The 24018-nt window shown below is 34.5% G+C and overlaps 1 protein-coding gene across 1 annotated transcript; it reads right to left on the bottom strand.

Moving 5' to 3' along the window:
* Positions 1-12826: 12826 nt before the first annotated feature.
* LOC148771039 (uncharacterized) lies at positions 12827-13456 on the bottom strand. Its single transcript, XM_088817649.1, has 2 exons — positions 13253-13456; positions 12827-13162 (listed from the first exon to the last, which is right to left on the bottom strand). Exons 1-2 carry the CDS (start codon positions 13397-13399, stop codon positions 12935-12937), a joined length of 375 nt encoding a protein of 124 aa, XP_088673775.1. The 5' UTR covers positions 13400-13456; the 3' UTR covers positions 12827-12934.
* Positions 13457-24018: the final 10562 nt, after the last annotated feature.

Below are 24018 nucleotides of genomic sequence, written 5' to 3'. Positions count from 1 at the left end.
GTTGTTCGATCTTCTCTGATGGTCGTGATTTATAGAAGATTTTCTCTGCCGAATTTAACCGTTGTGATTTTTTTACCATATTTAATGTAATACAAATATATCGCTCTGTTCACACCAGCAGCATCTATATACTTTCCATGTACACCTGTAGTTCGCATTAATTGCTTCTTGATGGTTTTCCTAAACATAATAAAAAAAATAAAATAATAGATTGTGATACACTAGAATCTTGATAAATTAATAACATCGCTTAAATAATATTTTTTTCCGGTGCCGACTCGGAAACAATGTGCTAAATTAATAGTTCTCTAAATTTATAACATAATACACATTCGACAATTTTAAAAAGCCCCATATAATATATAAATTAATAATGTATAAAAATAATTTTAATTACAGAGTACAATACATATTTTATAGATATATGAAGACTTACTAAAATATGATTTAACTGTCGTTAATTTGTTCATTGTTGAAGTTCACACCACCATCAATCTCGTTTCTCACTTTCTTAATATGGTTAGAACTTCTGGTATAGTCTTTTCATAACTCAACAGAAAATTGTTAAAAATCATTGCAGCTTATAGAGCTTTCGTTCGAGAAACGGACTCTATAGTACGTTTGAACTAATGCTACAATGAATTATATTTACGTAACAAAAGAAATGTGTACTTGTTAAAAATAATAATAAAAATAATTTCATAATGAAAGAATTTATGGTCCCGAATTCGTTTAATACAGAGGTGTTATCTTAAGTGTTATGACACTTGAACAAACATGCAGCGGAAATATAAAGATAAAATAACAATACTCAGAATTAAAAATGTTCACAAGTAAAGACTTGTGAACTTGCCCTTTACAGGACGGAAAAATATATTAAAATCAGTATTCCAAGAATACAAACAGAAGAGGTGCGAAAACTTCTTCCTTATGAATGAATCTTTTTCAAGATCATTCTTACAATCAAATCTAGATACTCAAAGAAAAATATTAAAAATTCTAGATTTCAAAGATGTACTCGTGAGGAGTACGTAAAGAACTTATGAATGAATCACTATCTTGATCATTCTTACAACCAAGTCTAGAAACATGTATACTGTACAATCTAGACTACAAAGAATGTACTTATGAGAAGTACGTAAAGAATGTACTCATAAGGAGTACGTAAAGATTATACTCATGAAGAGTACAAACGACCGATTCTAAAACCACTCTAAAACACTCATGTATTCTTTTCAGCTCTCGGTTTTTTATTTCGTAAAATCGATAAAAAACATTGAGTATTGAAATCGGTATTTATAGACATTTCAAGCTTCCACTCCTCAGCCCATGATCTGCAAGAAAACCAACCACAAGAGCACTCAAGAAAATGGGTTAGTGGGTTAGTTAGGAAGTTAGAATAAAATCCACAATTAAATCCACTAAGCACTACTTAGCCCACTAAGCACTATACTTAACCCACTAAGCACTATACTTAACCCACTAAGCACTACTTATTCCATAACTAAAATTTAGTTTAAAAAATAAGAAAGTTAAAAACATAATGTGGAAATAATCCACGTGTTTCAAACTCCCCCTTTTTAACTTTCTGATCAAAACTAAATTTTAGCTTAACTCCCCCTGAGTCATTGCTTGAACTCCCCCTGAATATGATAACCAATATAGCAAATAACAATAATAGTGCAATCCTAGCATAAAAGATCAGAGGGAAAATAACAAACTGAACAAAAACAAATATTGTTCATAAAAATAACTTTAGAGCAGAATATCCAAAGTGTCCTTAGTATCAGCTGCTGCTGCTTTCCTCTGCTCCTTCAGCTTCACCCTCATTCTTTTCTTCTTCTTCATTAACTCCATGTTCTCTGCCTCTGGCATCCAAATGATGAGAAGTCCCTGCTTCAACTTCATGACTATCTCCATGTTCTCTGCCTCTGGCATCCAAATGATGAGAAGTCCCTGCTTCAACTTCATGACTAGCTTTTTCTCCCCCTTTTTGATCAGAAAGAGTTTTTCGGAGCATTTCCACCATGGACTGATGATAGGTAATCTGAGCTAGAGAGTGAGTAAGCTGTTGTAACAAGAGATCTCTAGGAACAGAAACAAGATTGTCAGGGGTGTTGTCAACATGAGGAGCAACACCTTCAGTACCAAGATTATTTTGACCTGATTCAGTTGAGAGAAAATTATCTCCATTCCAGGGAAGATCTTGGACATGAGTAGCCTTGAGAAAATTTTGAGAAACAGTTATCATGCCAAGTGGAGTGTGAAGATATTATGATTCATCTTGGCCCAAATTTTGAGAAAACAGAATGGAGTAGATGAGAGAAGGATACGAAAGATGAGTGGATGATGAAATTTTCTGGGCAAGATGACCTAAATTATTAAAGAAAAGTTTGCCAACATCAACTTGTAATCTCATCCCCAATTTGTACATGAGTACTGCATGAGGTTTAGTAACCACAGAGACATTTTTGGATGGAATCCAATTCATCACTGTGAGTCTGAACAAGACAAAATAAAATGCAGTGAGTTGAGAAACTTTGAATTTTCTGGGGTGAGCAAGCCAACATTTTAAACGATTTCCAGAAAGAGTCTTACAAACCTCATTAAAATCACCATAATTATCCTCATCAATCACAGTAGGAGTTTGTAAATGAGAGTTGATAATTTTTGGGAGAAAAGGGAGAAGATGAAATTTCGCACAAAAACTTTGCCAAAGTTGGAGAATTTTTCTTTTTAAAAAAAGAAGTTTGTAAATTGGCATAAAATTCCTTCACAACAGAGGGATCATAAGGACAGGAAATTTCAACTAGACTAAGGATTTTTCTTTGATCAAGAAAATCAGTAATCCTATGTCTATCAAACTCATCCTTGGAAATTTTCTTCTCCTCAATGAATTGGCAATTCATGATTTGAGGACTCAAAATTGAATCAGATTCAAAATAAAAGGTTGTACTGAAAGCATTGTTTACCTCAAAAGAAGTTGACAGATCATTCCCATCCAATTTCAGCTCTTCTTCGTCAGAAGATTCCTCTTCTTCTGAGTCTTCAAGTTCATCTGGGATGTATGCTGGCTCAGGTGATGCAACACGTGGGGCAGCATTTTCCTGCATCTGAGAGAATTCCTCAGACGAGTCACTGTCTGACTCTGAAGGTGGCAAATTTTTGCGAAATGAGGCAAGGAGAACTTCCCAGCTATCATCACTTTTCTCTTCTTCTTCAGCCTGGAAAGGTGGTGCATTCACTTGAACAACTGCCTCTGCCAGAGTTTCCAGAGGATCTTCATTTGGAGCTGAGGGTGTAGGAAGTGAAGATTCTTCTGTGGTGGCAAAGTCCTCGGCATCAGCAGTGGTGATATCTACATGCTCAGCAAAGGACATCCCAGAAAAGTCTGGCATTTCCTCATCTTGATAAGGAGCAGCATCCTCAGCAGCATTCTGAAGGGCATTGTCTGAGACAGTAGGTGCGACAGCATTTTCAGGAACATGTGCAACAACATCTTCGGAAACAGGATGTTTGAGAAGAGGCTGCTGCCATGTTAGGCTGAAGTGTCTCCCCCTAAGTTGATGCTGATGGAATTGAGTCGTTGGAGGATGACTCAGTAAAACTTGAGGAGAGAGCTTGGGCTTGGTTCTGCAAAGGTGGGATCTCCTTCTTCATCATCAGTTTCTTCATCAACCAAATGAAGGCCTCTTGATGGGTTTGGCCTAACTGGAGTGCGACCGACTCTGTTGCCTCTTCTTCTACCTCTGCCGCCTCTGCTGGGAGAATGTCTTCCCCTTCGGCGTTGTGATCCAGTAGCATTCAGATCTGGGAAGGGATTCATGCGCTTGGACCGGCGAGTTAGAATCCTTCCTGCATTGGAAGAGGGACCCACGTTCTGGAAGTTGTCTGGGTCAATCGGATTCGTCTCGTCTCCGGGCTCAATAAAGCTGATCGGCATAGCTTCAAGGTTGATAGGATGAACGATGATGGCCAGATTTGGGTCTGCTGATTCAGGTGCTGCAGCATCGTTGTGGACATCATCAACAGCTGGAAGAGGATTTCTAGGAGGAGATGCCATGATACAGTAGATAAAAATTGCTTCTTGTGCTTTTGATTTTTGAGTGTGAATTTTCAAAAAAGAAGCACGAAATTTATAAGCCCCAATTTGCAGAAAAAATTGAAGTGGAGAAGGTGAAGAAGTGGTGTACGTTTTTCTTGGAGAAAGTGTGATTAAGGAGAATAAAGGTTTATGTGGCAGTTTAAAACAAAACGTGACACGTGGCACAATAAGGAGTGGACTAAGTGGGAAATAAAAGACTAACCCATGTACCCCATGACCCATATAAATAGGGATAATTCAATAAAAATAAAAATAAAACCGTAGCACTCATGAAATATTCACACAAATAGAAAAACACATTTATTAATGAATAATAGTGAGAGAAATTTGCTGACAGGCATAGATACAATTATGTATATATATATATATATATATATATATATATTTATTTATAATTTTTTTTTTTTTTTTTATTTTTTATTTATTTTTTATTTTTTTATTTATTTATTATTTTTTTTTTTTTTTTTTAATATATATATATAAACTCTTATTTTCAAGTCAAACAATTCACATGGAACATGATCAAGTGTTCAGTTTGAAGGTTCCTCAGTTACTAAGATATGACTATCAAAATAGAGGAGTTTGACTTATGTGAGTGTAATTATTGGCTAAATGTTTACATGAAGCATGATCACGTTTCAAGGTGAAAGACTTCCAGTTACTGATTTAGAAAATAATACATCACAGTGAAGTCATTATTTAATGAAGCTAATGCTTCAGTAAATTGTGTTGCAGCTTAAGATATTTGATGAGGTGCTGCAACACGTTTCAGGACATGTTTATTGAGTACACATCCCGAGAGATTTTCTGAGTTTTGAAAACCTCTCATAATCTAATGCCTTTGTAAAGATGTCAGCCAGCTGATCTTCTGTAGGAATGTACTTTAAGCACACAATATTTTTCTCAACTATATCACGAATAAAATGATGTTTAATATCTATGTGTTTAGTTCGTGAGTGTTGAACAGGATTTTTTGAAATGTCAATAGCACTTGAATTATCACAATATATGGTCAGGGTATCACTGGTCAACCCATAATCTCCCAACATTTGTTTCATCCAAATTAGTTGACCACAACATCCTCCAACAGCTACATATTCAGCTGTTGAGAGAGATACACAATTTTGCTTTCTACTAAACCAAGAAACCAGATTATTCCCCAAAAAGAAACTTGCACCTGAGGTGCTTTTTCTGTCACTAATATCCCCAGCCCAATCAGAATCACTAAAACCTATCAAATTTGTATTAGTGTCTTTGAAAAAATGAATCCCTAAATCTACTGTACCTGCAACATACCTAATAATCCTCTTCACAGCTTTAAGATGAGTGACTCTAGGATTAGCTTGATACCTGGCACACACACAAACACTAAACATAATGTCAGGCCTGCTTGCTGTTAGATACAGAAGGCTTCCAATCATGCTTCTGTATAGAGTGCTGTCAACATCTTCTGCAACATCATCCTTGGACAGTTTTTGGCTAGAACCCATTGGAGTTTTCTTGTGCTTGGCTGATTCCAACTCAAACCTTTTGACCAGATTGAGAGCATACTTCTTTTGATTCACAAACATTCCTTCACCTGTTTGTTTGATTTGGAGTCCTAAGAAGTAATTCAACTCCCCTACCATACTCATTTCAAAAGTGTGAGACATAGAATCTACAAAAGACTGCAAAAGGTTAGCACAAGTAGAGCCAAAAACAATGTCATCAACATATATCTGAACAATAATGATATGATTATTAGTTCTTCTAACAAACAAGGTTCTGTCTGCCTCCCCTCTTTTGAACTGTATTTCAAGTAAGAAGTCAGTGAGTCTTTGATACCAAGCTCTAGGAGCTTGTTTAAGACCATACAGTGCCTTCTTAAGCTTGAAAACATGATTAGGTTTGGCAGAATCTTCAAAACCCTTGGGCTGCTCTACATATGCTACTTCATTTAAAAAACCATTTAGAAATGCACTTTTGATATCCATCTGATACAATTTGATTTTAAGAAAACAGGCTATAGCAAGAAGTAACCTAATAGATTCAATTCTAGCTACTGGAGCAAAGGTTTCATCAAAATCTATACCTTCAGTATGAGTATAACCTTGTGCTACTAACCTAGCCTTATTTCTAACAACTGTACCTTTTTCATCAGTTTTGTTTTTGAAAATCCACTTAGTTCCTATCACATTTACATGGCTTGGTCTGGGAACTAAGTACCAAACATCATTTCTGATGAACTGATTCAGTTCTTCATGCATTGCATTGATCCAGAATTCATCCTTCAGAGCTTCTGCAATATTCCTTGGTTCAACTGAAGACACAAAGCAAGTAGTTCCAGTTAGTGCACATTCAGAAGATAACTTTGCAAATCTTACCATATCTCTGTAATTCACTCTCTCTTTTCTTCTGGTTCTTATTCCATCAAAGATATCTCCCACTACTTGAGTAGATGGGTGATTTTTCTGGATTCTACTTGATGGTTCCTCTCTGCAGACATCAAAGGTTGGCTGCAATTCAGTCTCTGTATACTCTGGAGGATGTACTGAGTCAGATGTGGTAACACTTGGCTCAGCACCTTCTTCTCTTGAAGCTGGACTGTCTGTATCTGGGCCATCTGTGGCAGAAGTGTCTTCTTCAGTTGTTTCTCCTTCAGCAATCAGGTCATCAACTTCATCTTCAGCTGTTTTACTGCGGGGATCAGCAAAATCATCAAATACCACATTTACAGATTCAACAATGGTTCGAGTTCTTAAGTTATATACTCTATAAACATGACTGTTATTAGAGTATCCCTTAAATAAACTCAAATCACTTTTGGAATCAAATTTAGCTAGATGATCTCTATCATTGAGGACATAGCAAACACATCCAAACACATGCATGTATTCTAGATCAGATTTTTCTCTTAAAAAATACACCAAAGTATATCTCGAAAAATCATCAACACACACAAATACATATTTTTTACCACCTAGGCTTTCTACCTCTATAGGACGCATAAGATCCATATGTACAAGTTCAAAACAAATGGTGGTACCAACGGGTTGTAACACTTTGTGTGGTACTCTAGTTTGCTTTCCCTTGTGGCACATTCCACATATAGGAATGTCCTTGATCTTGAGATCAGGAATTCCTCTTATGGCTTTGTACTTGTTGAGCAGCTTCAGATTTTTGAAGTTTGTGTGCCCAAGTTTCTGGTGCCACAGCTCTACTTCACTTACTCTTGAGCTCTTGCATGAGATGGTGTCACCTGTTTGATAACAATTCTCCATTGATCTGGAACCTGTCAGTACACAATGATTTTGATTATCAAACACAGAACAACAGTATTTATCAAATTGAACACGCAGATCATCATCACACAATTTACTAATACTGGTGAGATTTGACCCCAATCCTTCAACATGTAAGACATTTGAAAGTTTTGGAAGTCCCTCAAGACTGAGTGTTCCACGTCCAACCACTTTGCCTTTAGCTCCTCCTCCATAGGTTACACGTCCTCCATTGAGTGTATAGTAGTTTGATAGAAACTCTTTAGTTCCAGGCATGTACCTAGAGCATCCACTATCAAAGTACCATGAACCTGAAATGTTAGCATTTAAAGAAGTGTATACTTCTTTGCACATAAGTTTACCTTTAGGAGTCCATATTCTACACTCCTTTTTGGTAAATTCTACCTTTTTCTTGGAGATGTTCCCTGGAGTGTTGTGACTCATCCTGTACAACATTTTGTCACTACTGAGTTTTTCACAAAATGGACGAATATGTCCTGGTGAGAAACAATAATGACAAATGCATCTCCTTATTCTGGACTCTGAAGTGGTGACTGTGAAATTCCTGGATTCCTTGCCATCTGAACTCTTCTCTTTGACAACGACAACTTCTTTCTTCTTCACTGGCTTGTGTTTCTTCACTTGTTTCTTGAACCCTAGACCTTCCTTTTTGTTGTACTTTTCCAGTGACACAATCTCTTTGAGTTTAGTTGTGTCGGTATTCATCCTCTTGATTGCTAGAGTCGCTTCTTTGAGTTCATCTTTCACCTTTGCCAGTTCAAGATCCTTCTTGGTGATACCAACCTCCAAATGAGTGATTGTTTCTTTGAGAGAAGGATTTTCCTTGTTGACTGCATCTAGAGCATGAGTCTTCTTCTCCAAGTCACTGAACAATTTCTTGTACATTTCTTCCTCATCACTAACTGCTTCATTAATGGATTCTGCTGCATTCAAAGAAATAGAGTTTAAACATGTATAATGATCAGTATTTAACTCAGAAATTTCAATTACTGAAAGTGTTTCAGAAGGTGTTGCAGCATCCAGAGAGACTCCTTGTGATTCTGTTTCAGAAGCATTTCCAGTGATATATCTGACTGAGAGGGCTTGTTTAGTGGATTGTTGTTCCTCTGTCTGTTCAGGTTGCTCTTCCTCCTCATCACTGACTGCACAAATCAGACTCATTCCTCTTCTTCTCAAGGTATTTGCACATTCATTAGCATAATGTCCAAATCCTGAACATGCCCTGCATTTAATATGATCCAAGTTAGGTGGTTCAGAATTTGAACGAATAAATGAAGAATTTTTTGAAGTGTTTTGAGAAGATGTTTGAGGAAATGTTCTCTGTGGAATAGATCTGTTCCGAGGCTGAGTTTGTCGATTTTGTGGAGAGCTTTCTGGAAATAACTGTCTGGGCTTGATTCCACTTCGTTTGAACGCCCTATTGAATTTCTGAATTTGAAATGCCACATTGTTGTGACATTCATCTGCATCATCATCATATTCCATAGCAACTTCTTCCTTTTCTAGTTCTGCCTGGAGTGCATTTGATAGATCGTCTGCTGTCCACTGTAATTCTGGTGTTGGAAATACATCCCAATCCGTATCTGTGATAGTTGGTGGCTTCCATCCAGTAAGAATAGATCTCCAGGCTTTCTCATCAATGGCTTTGATGTACGCCCATTTCCAGTAGGTGTAGTTTGTGCCATCAAGTACAGGAGGTCGCATAGAAGCAGTCATCTGAGTATCTATCACGAATTCGTTTCTGAAAAAATAGGAACAAACACTTAGTATACGTCAAGTGTTGGCTCTTGATGCCAATTGAAAGAATTTATGGTCCCGAATTCGTTTAATACAGAGGTGTTATCTTAAGTGTTATGACACTTGAACAAACATGCAGCGGAAATATAAAGATAAAATAACAATACTCAGAATTAAAAATGTTCACAAGTAAAGACTTGTGAACTTGCCCTTTACAGGACGGAAAAATATATTAAAATCAGTATTCCAAGAATACAAACAGAAGAGGTGCGAAAACTTCTTCCTTATGAATGAATCTTTTTCAAGATCATTCTTACAATCAAATCTAGATACTAAAAGAAAAATATTAAAAATTCTAGATTTCAAAGATGTACTCGTGAGGAGTACGTAAAGAACTTATGAATGAATCACTATCTTGATCATTCTTACAACCAAGTCTAGAAACATGTATACTGTACAATCTAGACTACAAAGAATGTACTTATGAGAAGTACGTAAAGAATGTACTCATAAGGAGTACGTAAAGATTATACTCATGAAGAGTACAAACGACCGATTCTAAAACCACTCTAAAACACTCATGTATTCTTTTCAGCTCTCGGTTTTTTATTTCGTAGAATCGATAAAAAACATTGAGTATTGAAATCGGTATTTATAGACATTTCAAGCTTCCACTCCTCAGCCCATGATCTGCAAGAAAACCAACCACAAGAGCACTCAAGAAAATGGGTTAGTGGGTTAGTTAGGAAGTTAGAATAAAATCCACAATTAAATCCACTAAGCACTACTTAGCCCACTAAGCACTATACTTAACCCACTAAGCACTATACTTAACCCACTAAGCACTACTTATTCCATAACTAAAATTTAGTTTAAAAAATAAGAAAGTTAAAAACATAATGTGGAAATAATCCACGTGTTTCACATAAATTAATAAGTTGTTAATAAATGTATAAATTAATAATTATTAATTTATCGATAAGTTACTATTTCACTAAATTAATAGAATTTTGATGGTCTCAACTATATTAATTTATAGAGGTTTAAGTGTAGTTTGTTGTTTAACTTTGACTAAGACTAACAATTAACGTTAAGAAAGTTTCCTTATGATATAGTGAGTTTTTAGACTTGTAAGATGGTGTGCATATAATATAAATTGACATTTTCCACACCTTGTGCTATTTAATAAAATAAAATTTCGGATAACTAAAAATAACCCACTATTTAATTTTCATATTAAATAATCCCACAAAAATCTGAATTCTCAAAAATCAAAATAATTCTACATATTTTTATTTGAGATAAACCCAACTCACCCTCGCCCACTTGGTCCGACCCGATCGGACCTTTTTTTTTTATTTGATTTTCTATTTTTTTTTTCTTTTTATCTTTTTTACTGGTGGTGGGTCGTCGGAGCTCCGGTTAGCTAACTCAACATCAGTTAACTTCAACAATAATTGACATCTTGTTTTTTTTTTCCTTTCTTCCGGTGACGAATCGTTGGATCTCCGATTAATTGGTTGACTCAACATTAGTTGGCATTCACAAATTTTTTTCCTCTTATGGCGGATCATCGGAGCTATGATTAAGAGTTCAACACTAAAATAACCAGGTGCTAGCTAATGCTTAATAAGGTAATCAGAGCCCTAAATACCGGCCGCCGAAAAAAAAAACTTAAAAAAAAAATGTCGGATATTTACTAATGCAAAGTCAGCTAATGCGAACTCAACTAATGCATAGTCAGCTAATTAGAGCTTCAAAGTTCTGTTGACGGAAAAAGAAAGTTAAAAGAGAAAAGTTGGACGTCAACTAATGTAGAAGTCAGCTAATATGTAGTCAACTAATGCATGTTAACTAATTGGAGCTCCGACAACCCGTCGGCAAAAAAAAATTAAATTTAAATTAAAGATAAATAAAAGAGAAAAAAATTAATGTCAACTAACGTTGAATCAGCTAAGCAGAACTCCAACGACCCTTCGCCGGAAAAAAAAAAAATAAAACAAATAAAATAAAATTGAATTTCAACTAATGTTTTTGTTAACTAATGTTGACTAAGATAATCTAGATGATTCATGTATATGGAACATCAATATACACTAGGCCAAAACGCAAGATTGGCGACAAAAATTCGCGACGAATTCGATCTCCTAGCGACATTTTATCACGGTTAGCGACGTTTTATTTTTAGTCGCCACATCAGTCAAAAATCGACGCCAAACGCCCCGTCGCAAAGTCAACGACGAACATACAATTGCGACGCCAAGTTTGGCGACGAAAACACAACTTCGTCGCTAAAACCGTATTTTCTGAAAAAAAATATTTTTTTATTGTTCGCGACGGATAATCCATATTCGTAGCCAGTTGTTGGTACGAAATTGCATATTTCGTCGCAAGTTCACTGAATCTTTTGGCGACTAAATAGTTTTTTCGTCGCCCGACTTTAATTAATTTGGCGACGTTAACGGAATTATATTTCGTCTCAAGTACTCATTTTTGTTTGTGGCGATTTTTTTTTCGTCACAAACTTTTTTTTTAATTAATTTATTTATTTTAATTATTTTCTATTACAAAATAAAATCAGCTGTTAAAAAAAACAAAAAAAAAAACCAAAACCATATTTACTCAAAAATATTAAAAACCACGATTACCAATTAAATATCAAAATACAACACAAACATCAATTCAAAAATTACATAAAAACTTGAAACCATAAATGTATTAGTTCAAGAGGCACACTAATTTTATCTCGTTTTTATACTCCACTATTAAAACGCTCGAGCAAGGTGTTCAAAATACCCCGGGTTTCCTGCAATTGCTCTTCTAATCGATCAACTTTTTCATCTTTAACTTTATTTTGTTCTTGCATTATTTCTCGGGTTTCCTGCAATTGTAGTTCCAATCGATTCACTTGTTCGTCTTTCATTTTCATTTGTTCTTGCATTGCCTTCATTTGAATCTCCATTTGAACCTCCACGTCTGATGGTGTTGAAGAAAATCTCGACTTTCCAATCCTTGTGCTTGAACTTTTAATTCCAAGGCCTTTACTCTTTCCCAAAACCTTTTCAATTGCAGTCGAGTTGGCCGTGCTTTCGTCACTTCCATCAAGCAGTGTTTCCTCATAAACTCGCTCCAAATCAGCCTGAAAATTATTATGTACAAAAGTTTAGCCGAAAATTCGACAGCATAACATCTAAATACGAGCATACCCAAAAACAAATTCTTACCAGTACACAACAACTTGACATATTAAAAATAATAGATGGTCACACATCTAAACTTCGTACTTAATTAACATATCAAACAATTAACATGATAAACTAAAATATCCACATAATAAACCACAACAGCATATCCATATTCGTAGATAAAAACTACATCCATATCCATATATCCCAACTAAACATATAAAGAATTAACATACTACCGATTGAAGAATATAATTACACTTTACTTACCGAAATGAGAAGTTGTTCAGGAGTTGCTGTCCCGTTATAGATGGTCCAGTTTCCCTCTCAATGCCCATGTAGGCTTTTTTATACGTATCAAACATGGTAGGATTTTTGCCAAAGTTTTTAAAATAAAAAATATATTATACAATAAGTAGGTATTTTATATAAACTTAAATAAATTAAAATTATAGATTAAGCCACTTATAGGACCAACTATTGATACTTGTTCGACCCCAATGGTGGTTTGTCGACACTTTCTTTCTCGAGTCCTTGCATTTAGTGGACTTGGACTGTGAAAAATATTGCACAAATTAATACACATAAATATATGAAAATATAATTATAAATTAAAAGCATAAAATTTACCTTCCCATCATCCCCGGAGTAGAAATAGAATGAAACTGATCACATAGCCTCTCCCATGTTTGAGCGCTAATCCTATTCGGACGATTTGCCTTAGCAGCTGCAAGGTTATGCGCTTTATCAAAAACCGCCTTCAATCTTTTATTTTTTGCATCTTTCCAACGACAATTGGCAATCTCGTTGAACCATTTCTTCGTAGCCTCATTTTCAGGAAGTTTCCACGTTCCCTAAAAGGCATACAAAAAAATCCATAATTAATTGATAACAAATTAATTTTAATAACAGAAATAAATAAAATAATTTGAACTTTCAAATACCTTAAATGCTTTCCACAATCCTTCGACACGACCCTCTTTCTTGTGCTTAGGCCATGAAATAGACAGATCAAAATTGTCCCAATGTGTAACCTCGTTACTAATTGCCACCGCCAACTTGTACCTCCCGGGTGCAAGGGGAATACTCATATCGTCAAACTCCAAATCAATTATATCGGGCTTGTAGACTCATCACCTATAGACTCAACAAAAATATCTTCCGCCGACATTGCTCGCCTGAGAAAGAAAATAAGATACACATATACAGAAATATATATAGAAATAAATTTAAAACAATAATAAATTATGGCAAATAAAATGATAACATTAAAACAAGTAGATTACAATCTAAACAAGCTAATTAACAAGACTTCAAAAAAATATTAGAACAACAAATAGATTAGTCACTCTTCCATATCATCTATAGCGTTTATGTCATTATTTATAGGAAGTATCTCATAACATTCATCTTCAACTACATTGAGATCATCAGGAGTCAAAGCAAAGTTGTCTCTTGGTTTAATAACAATCGGAACCACCCATGGCCTATCACGTGGATCATCAACGTAAAAAGCTTGCAATACTTGACATGGCAGAACAAAAGGACTTGGTTTTATATCTGGCTTTGTTAAGTTCACAAGTGTAAAGCCCAAACCGTCCGTCTTGTTCTTCTTTCGGAGATTTATCCTTGGAGTTCGCGAAAGTAGTTGTCTTTGCTTTGACAAAAACACCACTGTTTTGAGTTGAAAGAGACTCTTCAGATGACTTTGTGCGGAACATAAACCCTTGCACTTCAAATCTCTTGAAATTCTTCACTCTAAATTGAGGAGAACAAGCTAAAGCTTTGATATCGTCTCTCAGTTCACTCTTTCCTTGCACCTATGCAGTCACCAATTATTCGTTTTTACGTTTTAAAAACATTTACAAACTAAGTTCACGTTAAATCAAACACTAACATAGGATTGGAACCAATGACGAAATTCTTAGTCTTGTAATTGTTCAATGCGCCATTGGTAAGCAGGGTCCCTTGTCGAGATTTTGTTCTTAATGGTCTCGAAGTGCTCCCTAAAATAATTTGTGCTTTTTATTGGATGAAAATCAAATGAAAATAGTAGTAGCTTAAAGATTTTATAAGTAACTTACTCAATGTACGGTTAAATTTCACCAGAGTTAAAACGACAATAGTTGTGCGCCTTTTCCATTTCATCATAAGTAAGGGTTCTATACTTAGATCGCACTTCATTGCCTTGTCTATCATCGACAGAAATGTTCATAGATGAACTTTCTGTGTACAATGAGCAAACGTTTAAGCACTCCTCAGTGATGTAGCATTCAACAATTGAACCCTCAGGGCACTTTTTATTTCGGACAAATGACTTTAAGTGACCCAAGTATCTGAGATTGAAATAAATACTTATTATAAAAAATATAACTATTTCATTAATTTACGTAAATAAATTAGATTTTTAAATAAATTAAGTACCTCTCTATCGGATACATCCATCTATAATTCACCGGTCCAACAACCATTGCTTCATGAGCTAGATGAACCGGCAAATGCATCATAACAACAAAGAATGCCGGAGGAAACAATTTCTCAAGATCACACAAAATTTTCACAATGTCGGAGTGCAGTTTTCGAAAATCTTCAGTTGAGTTAGTTTTGGAGCACAATTCTCGAAAAAAACTACACAACTGGATTATGGTACTAGCCAACTTTTTTGGTAAGTCCACATTACGGATTGCCAATGGAATCAACTGTTGCATTAGTACGTGGTAGTCATGGCTTTTTAATCCCCCTATTTTGTCTTCACCAAAACAACGGGCTATATTAGATGCATAGCCGTTAGGAACCTTAACATTTGCTATAACATCACACGGGCTTCTTGGATTGGGAAGACAACTTGTGATACTTTCCTAATTTTGGAACGAGATTGGGAAATCGAGGACCAGGCTTGCCTGGCGGTGGCTTTTTAATTTTTCCAATGTCCTCCTTAGCATTGTCAAACCCATCATTTTTGCCAAGAATATTTAATAACCACCTAAGCAATAATTCACCGACATTTTTCTCAATATGCATGACATCAAGATTGTGCCGAATGAGATTATCTTTTCAGTACGGCATTTCAAAGAATATACTCCGTTTTCTCCATAGGGAAGTTCGATGCACTGTTTGGCCTACGCCAAATGTAACATTTATACCCTCCGTTTTTTATAACACCTCATCTCCTGAAGGCGGAGGTGGATCCCCGTCTTCAGAAAAACGACTATGACCGATATAGCACTGTTTGTTAGACTTGTACAAACGTTCAGACACAGTATTTTCGGCACAACTTGGGCAAGCAAGATAGCCACTTGTACTCCATCCCGACAAGTTACCAAGCGCAGGGAAGTCATTAATAGTCAACAAAAGTGCGGCTCGCATATTAAAATATTGCTTGGTGTACGCATTAAAATTTGTTATCCCAGAACCCCACAACTCATTAAGCTCGTCGATCAACGGCTGTAGATAAACATCAATGCCATTTTTCGGGCCTTTAGGACCAGAAATAAGCAATGACATCATCATATTAGAGCGTTGCATGCTTATATTTGGTGGTAAGTTGTAAACCATTAGAATTACAGGCCATGTGCTATGCTTGCTGCTCAATGATCCAAAGGGATTAAAACCGTCAGTAGCCAAGCCAAGCCTTACATTTCGAGGGTCCAAAGAGAATGACCCGTGCTTTTTGTCAAACTCTTTCCAAGCATCAGAATCAGCAGGGTGCCTGAGAACGCCATCGTTACATCGAGACTCAGCGTGCCATCTCATGATAATTGCTGATTTTCGACATATAAATAGCCGCTTGAGCCTCGGAATCAATGGAAAGTGTGGCAAAACTTTTTTCGGTACCCTTTTACGCTGAGAGGTTGCAGAACTCGGTTGGTTGTCCACTGGATTCTTCCATCTTGAAGCATTACACACTTTGCATGCATTTAAGTTCAAGTCATCCTTCCAAAACAGCATGCAGTCATTCTCACACGCATCAATCTTAACGTAACCACACCCCAATTTACCGATGAGCTTTTTAACTTCAAAAAAAGAGTCGGGTATATTTAAAAAATCAAGTTTTCTCATTAACTGAAGGGTTTCAGTAAATGTATAATCACTCATTTTGCCACGAGACTTAATTTTGTAGAACTCCATGATAAAGGAAAGTTTAGTATATCCCCGGCATCCATCATAAACGGGGATGCACCACTCTTCAATGAATTTACGAAAATCATCAGTTTCGCGGTTGGGTTCTTCGTGCAGATCTTCTTGATCGTGATGAAGACACGCATGCAGTAAGTCTTCCATGTTATCACGTACATCAACAGGTTCATTTAAAATTGCAACTTCGGGAATTTCTGTATGATTAGTATTGTTCATTTCCTCGCCAGTGTATTCTTCTTTGGACTCTCGATGCAGAGTCCATCGGCGTTGCCCATAAAGTTTATCCCAACCCCTCCAAAGTAAATGTTTATGCACGAATTCACGATCCCCCCATTTACGACACTTACAGTCTCTACATGGGCATCTTATTTTATTATCAACGTCACATTTAGCGAAAGCAAATTTCATAAATTCCACACAACCATTTTGATATACTTCTAACCGACGATCATCTAATAAAACCCAACTCCTATCTTTTGGCATGCTTTAATTAACAAGATTACCTAGAAATTGGGAAGGGTCACGATTATTAAAATCACAATTATTCTATCAAGTCAAAGTTACATTCATAAACTAGAACTAAATTAAGGTGGTAGTCGCAACGGGAAACTTTCAATTTTTAATTGACATCAATTTTCAATTTTCAACGGGAAAGCTTTCAGTTTTTAATTGACATCAATTTTCAATTTTCAACGAGAAAGCTTTCAATTTTTAATTGACATCAATTTTCAATTTTCAACGTGAAAGCTTTCAATTTTTAAAGTTGTGTTTGAATTTAATATGAATTTTGTAAGCCTATCATACGTTAACTAAATCGGACACAAACCACACATTTAAAAGGTGAAAAAAATCTCAACATTCAAGAAACTATTTCAATTTTTAATTGAAATCAATTTTCAATTTGATGAAAGCTTTCAATTTTTAAAATTGTTTTTGAATTTAATTTGAATTTGGTAAGCCTAATACGTTAACTAAATCGGACACAAGATGTTTCGTGATCAATTTTAGGGAAAATAGTTTTAGGGCTAAATTGGATGTTTGGTTTAGTTCATTAATTTTATTATATTTACTGATTATTTGTATTCGGAGGTTTACCTTATATGAATAAAGTTGGCAAATGTAGACTCAATTTTATTATATTTAGTGATTATTTGTATTCTGAAAAACCGTAGTGACGAACCACTGCAGCCGTTTCTCTCAGAGACAGGTCATACAAGTCTGTAGTTTTAACATTCTATCAAGTTGTTCTTTATCTCTCAATAATAATTATAACAGTTAGGACACCCTTTTACTTGATAATAATTTGTTTTCATTTTCTTTACTTCCACTCTTCACATGTACTATGAATCTGTATATTTGTTCTGAATTATAGGCATATAATAATACTTCTATGTTTTGAAAATAAATAAGCACATAAATAAATGTGAATTTCATGTGCTAATAAGATGAAGATATACATCCTACTGATTAACATTATTAACTCTAAGATAAAACCCAAGAACAGTTCACATAATTTCGAGCAACATAATTACGAGCAACACAGGCTCATCAAATCAACATAAAACAAACAAACATATAATTCCGAAAAAAAACCCAAAAACAGTTCGCAGTAATCAAACACATACGAAATTGTCAACATAAACAAACAAACAAAACCAGAAGCAAAATTATTAACAAAACAAAGGTTTAAAAAAAAGGAAAATTACCTTCAAATTCTTGACGGAGGAGGGCAGACGGAGGAGGAATGGCGGCAGACGGTTTGGCAGTGACGAAAGAGGACTGACGGCGGAGGGCTGTCGGCGACGGCAACGGCTGGCGGCAAAGGGCTGTCGGGATCGGAGGCGGAGATTGGGGGCGATTTAGGGCATCACGGAGGCGGGCAGCAGGCGGCGGCGGCGGGCGGCGGACGGCGGTGGGCAGATCGGAGGAAAGAGAGAGAGAGGGAGAAATTGGGAGAGAGAAACAAACAGATCGAATTAGGGTCTGGTTAAAATAATAAATCAACATTTGCGACGTTTACGTATTTCGTCGCAACGGAATTGAAATATAAAATCCCAAAATACGTAAATCTTGCGACGAATTGTAGTTTTCGTCGCCATATAATTATTTTTAATTTTCTTTTTCATACATGCGACGTTTATATATGTTGCGTCGCGAACTAGTGACGATTACGCGGAATCGTCGCTAGGGTTTTAAACTAAATCTGAGTTCTCCACTTTCAGCGATGATTGTAGCTCTGAAACGTCGCAAATAGGCAACGAACACATAACCGTCGCGAAAACAAACATTGTCAGTCTTGCATTTTGGCCTAGTGATAGTGATTAAATTACATGGAACATCAATACAGTGATTAAATTGTTGTCCAAATTCTTGAAATGTGAAGTGTGAACCACATGCATTTAGGGATGGGGATCGGATGGAACGGATATAAAATGACTTTTTCAAAAAATTCCATTTCTTTCATAAGTTAAAAATGAGTTTCAATTTCCGTTCCAAAAATCGGAAGTCAAAAATCCATTCTGATTTTGAAATGCCTCAAAATCGGCTGAAATTCAGAAATTTCAGAAATCGCATTAATTTATACGGCGAATTTGACTTAGACCCACAAATCCAAGTTTCACTACAAACATGCCAACCCTTTAACTTTCATTTCAAATAAACCCACAAAAACATTAATCCCAAAATAGCCTTACATATTTCTATTTGAGATAAGCCCAACCTACCCCCATCCCATCCCACCGCCGACTAGGTTGATCCGGTCTGACCCGGTCAGACTTTTTTTTTAATTATTTTATTATTATTATTTTTTCTAGCCGCGGGTTGCCGAAGTTGTAGTTAACTGACTCAACATTAGTTAACTTTAAACAATCCATTTTTTTCTTTTATTTTTTTCCGATGATGGCCCGTCGAAGCACCAATTAGCTGACTCAACATTAGTTAACTTTAATTCTCATAGAAATCAGTTTTTTTTTAGAAAAAAAATTTAACTTTCACATTTTTTTTCCGACAGCGGCTCGTCAGAGGTTCAGTTAGCTGACTTCGGATTAGTTAACTTTAAACAATCCATTTTTTTTCTTTTATTTTTTTTCCAGTGGTAGGTTGTCGGAGCTTCGATTAACTGACTCAACATTAGTTAACATCAACATTTGTTAACTTTGACATTGGTAGATTTCCCTTTTTTTTTTTCTTTTTTTTTAGATTTTTTTTTAAATTTGTTCAATCTTTTATTTTAATATTGGTGTCAACTAATGTTAAATGTTAAAATTAACTAATATTGAAGTTAACTAACGTTGAGACAGTTAACCGGAGCTCTGACGATCCACCACCGGAAAAAATTAAAAAGAAAAAAAAAAGATATGGGAAAAAAAAGATAAAGGAAAAGAAAAATGGAATGTCAAATGTCAACAAATGTTGAAGTTAACTAATGCTGAGTCAGATAAGCAGAGCTCCGACGATCGGCTGTCGGAAAAAATGGAAAAGAAAAAAGGAAAAAAAAGACAAAGAAAATAAAATATCAACTAGTGCTGAGTCAGATTCGGATAAAATGGAAATTTTCACAATGTTTTCACACTTTTTCGGATTTTATTGCAAAATGCACGAACATCCAAAAAAGTATTCAATAAATTGCAATAAATAAAACAACATATAGAAAACACAATATGAAACACATAGTTTCTAATATAAGAAAAAATGCAACAAATAGTTCTGATACCAATTAATCTTTTTTATGGTTTTTAATTTATTTGACCCTTATTCATATGTTTCATAAAAAAATAACATACATTAGATTATGGAATTGAAAAAATATATCATAAAATTATATATTTCGAAAAACAATCAAAGTACTAAAATCGGATCGAAAATTGAAATTTCTAATAATTTTGTATACAATTCCAATTTTGGCTAAAAAAGAATTGGAAAAATCGGGAATCCAAATGAAAAATACGGTTCTTAGTTCGGATATTTTCGGATCATAATCGGCAGAATTCCAAAATTCCATTCTGATTTCCACCCCTAACCACATTGTATTTTTTGCTTTTATTTTCCTTTATGAGACATATGTATGATGATATTTTTTTGGTCGTCATATGTCTGATGATTTTAGAAGCTATTAAAATATGCTATTGAAATGATGCTTGATTATGTTAAATTATAAATTATTAAGATTGCCAATATGATCAAATCAAGTTAATTAACTGTTGAATCTTTACACCCCGTTTGGTTGGAGAGATTAGCCACATTAATTAAATAGTAACTTTTAGTTTGATGTTTGGTTAGTCCTATCATTTTCAGGGTTGACCCGCCAAAATAATTTTGTCATGACTTTTCTTGGCTAATTAGGAGATAATTAATTGGACCTTGAGGGGTCTAATAAAAATATTGTGCTATGATTAGATACGCAAATGACAAAATTGTCCTTCTAGTTTTCCTCCTTTATCGCAATGACAAATTAAATTATTTTTTTTAAATAATTAGTATAAAATAAAAAAAATACTTGGCAAAAATAATCGAAAAAAATATAAAAAATAAAAATCGAAAAAAAACTCGAAAAAAAAAACAGAAAAAAATATTGATAAATGTCAAAAAATAATAAAAAAAAATTGTTTTCGAAAAAAAAATTCGAAAAATAAAATAAATATTGGAAAAACTGAAGGAAAAGAAATTTGAAAATATTTTACAGAAAAAAAAACTAAAAATTATAAAAAATAGTTTTTTCGAAAAAAAATTTATTGGAAAAAAAATTTATTGGAAAACAAATTCTTTAAATATTTTTTTTTCAGAAAATATAAAATAATATATATTTTTATTTTCAAAATAAATATATCCGAGAAACTGAAGAAAAAAATATTTTTTCCAAAAGAATATAAAATAACCAAATCTAAATATTAAAAAGAAGAATTTTTTTTGTACAATAAGAAAGGGCAATTCAATCATTTTTAAATAATTGAATTGATGTTAAGGAAATTAAACATCAAACACTATTAAATTATGGGGAGATGAAATATTCAAAATTTGAAAAACAAACATCTTAAAAAATAATATGCCTATTATTTTAGAGGCATGCTGTATCTAGGTTTGTGCATGGATCGGTTTTAACCACCAACTAACTCATTTTTGACCCATAATTTGTAACGGAAAATCAACCATTAACCGACTCATTTAAGTTGGGTCGACAATCTAAACCAATCCATGTATAGTTGGGTCGATAATGGTTTCTAATATGCTATAAAGTTGGTTAGTTGGGTAATATCGGTCAACCAACTTTATTTATTAATTTATTATTTATTAATTTATCTAAAATGTTTAATATTTTTAATTTCAAATTTCTATTTTATATCACATTGATTAAATTGTTTAATATTGATCAAAATCCTAAAAGCAATAAATCTAACCTAATTATCTATTTTGAACTATTTTAATTTTAAGACATATAGCCAAACATTTGGATGATTATTATGTGTTGAACTATTTATGTTTAATTGCAATATATATGGCCCGTAACGTTTTTAATTTTTTATTTGAATATTATTGAACTAGTCATTTAATTTATAAAAGATATAGTGTTGTAACAACTAATAAAATATTAAATAAAATTAAAACATATTTAGATGGATGACCCGTCAACCAAACCACCAACCGACCCACTAAATTGGTTTTCAACCATCACAAAACTTATGTAAATTGGGTCGATAACGGTTTCCAACATTAACCAATGTTGGTTGGATGGGTTGGTTTTATGGCTGGTTTTTAACCAACCCAACCAAGCACAGCCCGCCTGTATCCACCCTCAAAATATTTTATTTCACCAGGAATATACATTGTCTTATTAAGAGAGGTCCAAAAATTTTTCCCCTTTTAAGATAAATCCAAAATATTTTTTAATTACCATAAATAATTAATTATTATACCCTTCACCTAACCCTATACATCCCACGTTCTCAATCTTTTTTTTTTCTCCTGATTTCTCCATTCTCATCTTTTAACAGGTAGCCGCCCTGCCCTGCCCTCTCTTCCTCTACATTATCGATCTCTTATACCAAAGCTCGGTTCCTTTGCCGAGGATGAGACCTCCCACTCCATTACCTCCCCCATCCCCCATCTTCATCGCTATGATGGGCCGCCTCCTCTGCCTCCTCATCATCCAGCATGTCAGCCCCGTGGCTCCTTCGTCCTCTAGGTATGTGATCTCCATCTTCCCAGTCGGCACAGGAAGAGGCGGCGATGTTTAGCGGTGGGTCCATGAGATGTATGGGTAATATGGAAAAATTGGAGAATTTTGATTCTTTCTTGCTCATTTTCTTTAATTGTTTTTTTAGTCTTTCAACTTTTAATTGAATAATTTATTTTCTTCGATAATTGGGAATGTTCATACGAAACTTAGAATTATGTTCTTCAATTCTTAGTATAATTATTTTTCTTTAATTCGTACAGAAGGCTGAGGCTAGCTGCTTGTGTACTGTGAATATATTGACAACTTTTCGTTGAACTGGAATTAATTTTGAAAAAGTAAAACATAAATTTTATATGTTTGTTTTCGTTGTATTGTTCTTCTGTTGTATTGTTGAAAAAGTAAAACATAAATCTTACATTGGATTTCGATAAGTATACATAGTGATTTTCGGTAAATTTATACTGAATTTCGATAAGTATATATAGTGGTTTTCATTTTTTTGTATAGCTATTTATACAGAGTGGTTTTCATGTATATATAGTTGTTTACACTGATTGGTTTTCATGTTATATAGCAATTTATACAGAGTTATTTTCATGTTTATATAGTTGTTTATACATAGTGGTTTTTATTGTTGTTCCCTCATTCATTTTTCGTTTCAACAGATTTATGCATATTACAAGGTTAGAAAGAATTTGTTTATGATAATTGTTGGGGCTAAATACCTAACACTCAAGTGCACGTATCGCAAACAAGTAGTAAAAGTGGACTCGTGAGAGTCGGATGTCGATCCCACAGGGAATACTCAAATTATCTAATCCTAAGTACGAAATTTTAACAACTATGATTTTTATCCAGCCTACGCAAGTTTGTCAAATAAAATCAATTAAACAATTAAACTAATTATGAAGGCAAATAAACACGAGAAAATATCAATAAAACGGACCTAGGATTTTATCTTCCCCCTATGCAAGAATTGCTCACCCAAAATCCCTCAATTATGAAATATATGATTCATGATTATTAACCCGAGACACTAATTTACTCACAACCCGCTGTCGCGTGTATTATGAGTCTATTATTCATAAACGGTTCACTATATGTCTATGTAAACAAATTATGAATAAAGCATTAACAAACAAGTCTCGTAAATGGCTACCTAAGGTGATATATGTATGTCTACGACACCACATGCAATTGACACACTCATCCGGTGAAAACTACTCGAAGGTTCTTATACTTACCGTCTAACTATCAAAATAGCTCTGTCGAATCAATCCCAATAATCACAGATAAAGCACATAAATTGGTCAGGTTCATGCACTAACAATCATAACAAGTATAAGAAATAATCATAAAATCATAATTGCATAATCTCAAGAAAACGAGTTCACCATCCCA

Source organism: Erythranthe guttata, chromosome 4 (assembly GCF_056151865.1).
Source record: "Erythranthe guttata isolate IM_541 chromosome 4, IM_541, whole genome shotgun sequence".
Classification (NCBI taxonomy): Eukaryota; Viridiplantae; Streptophyta; class Magnoliopsida; order Lamiales; family Phrymaceae; genus Erythranthe; species Erythranthe guttata.
This window is presented reverse-complemented; position numbering and strand designations above follow the sequence as displayed.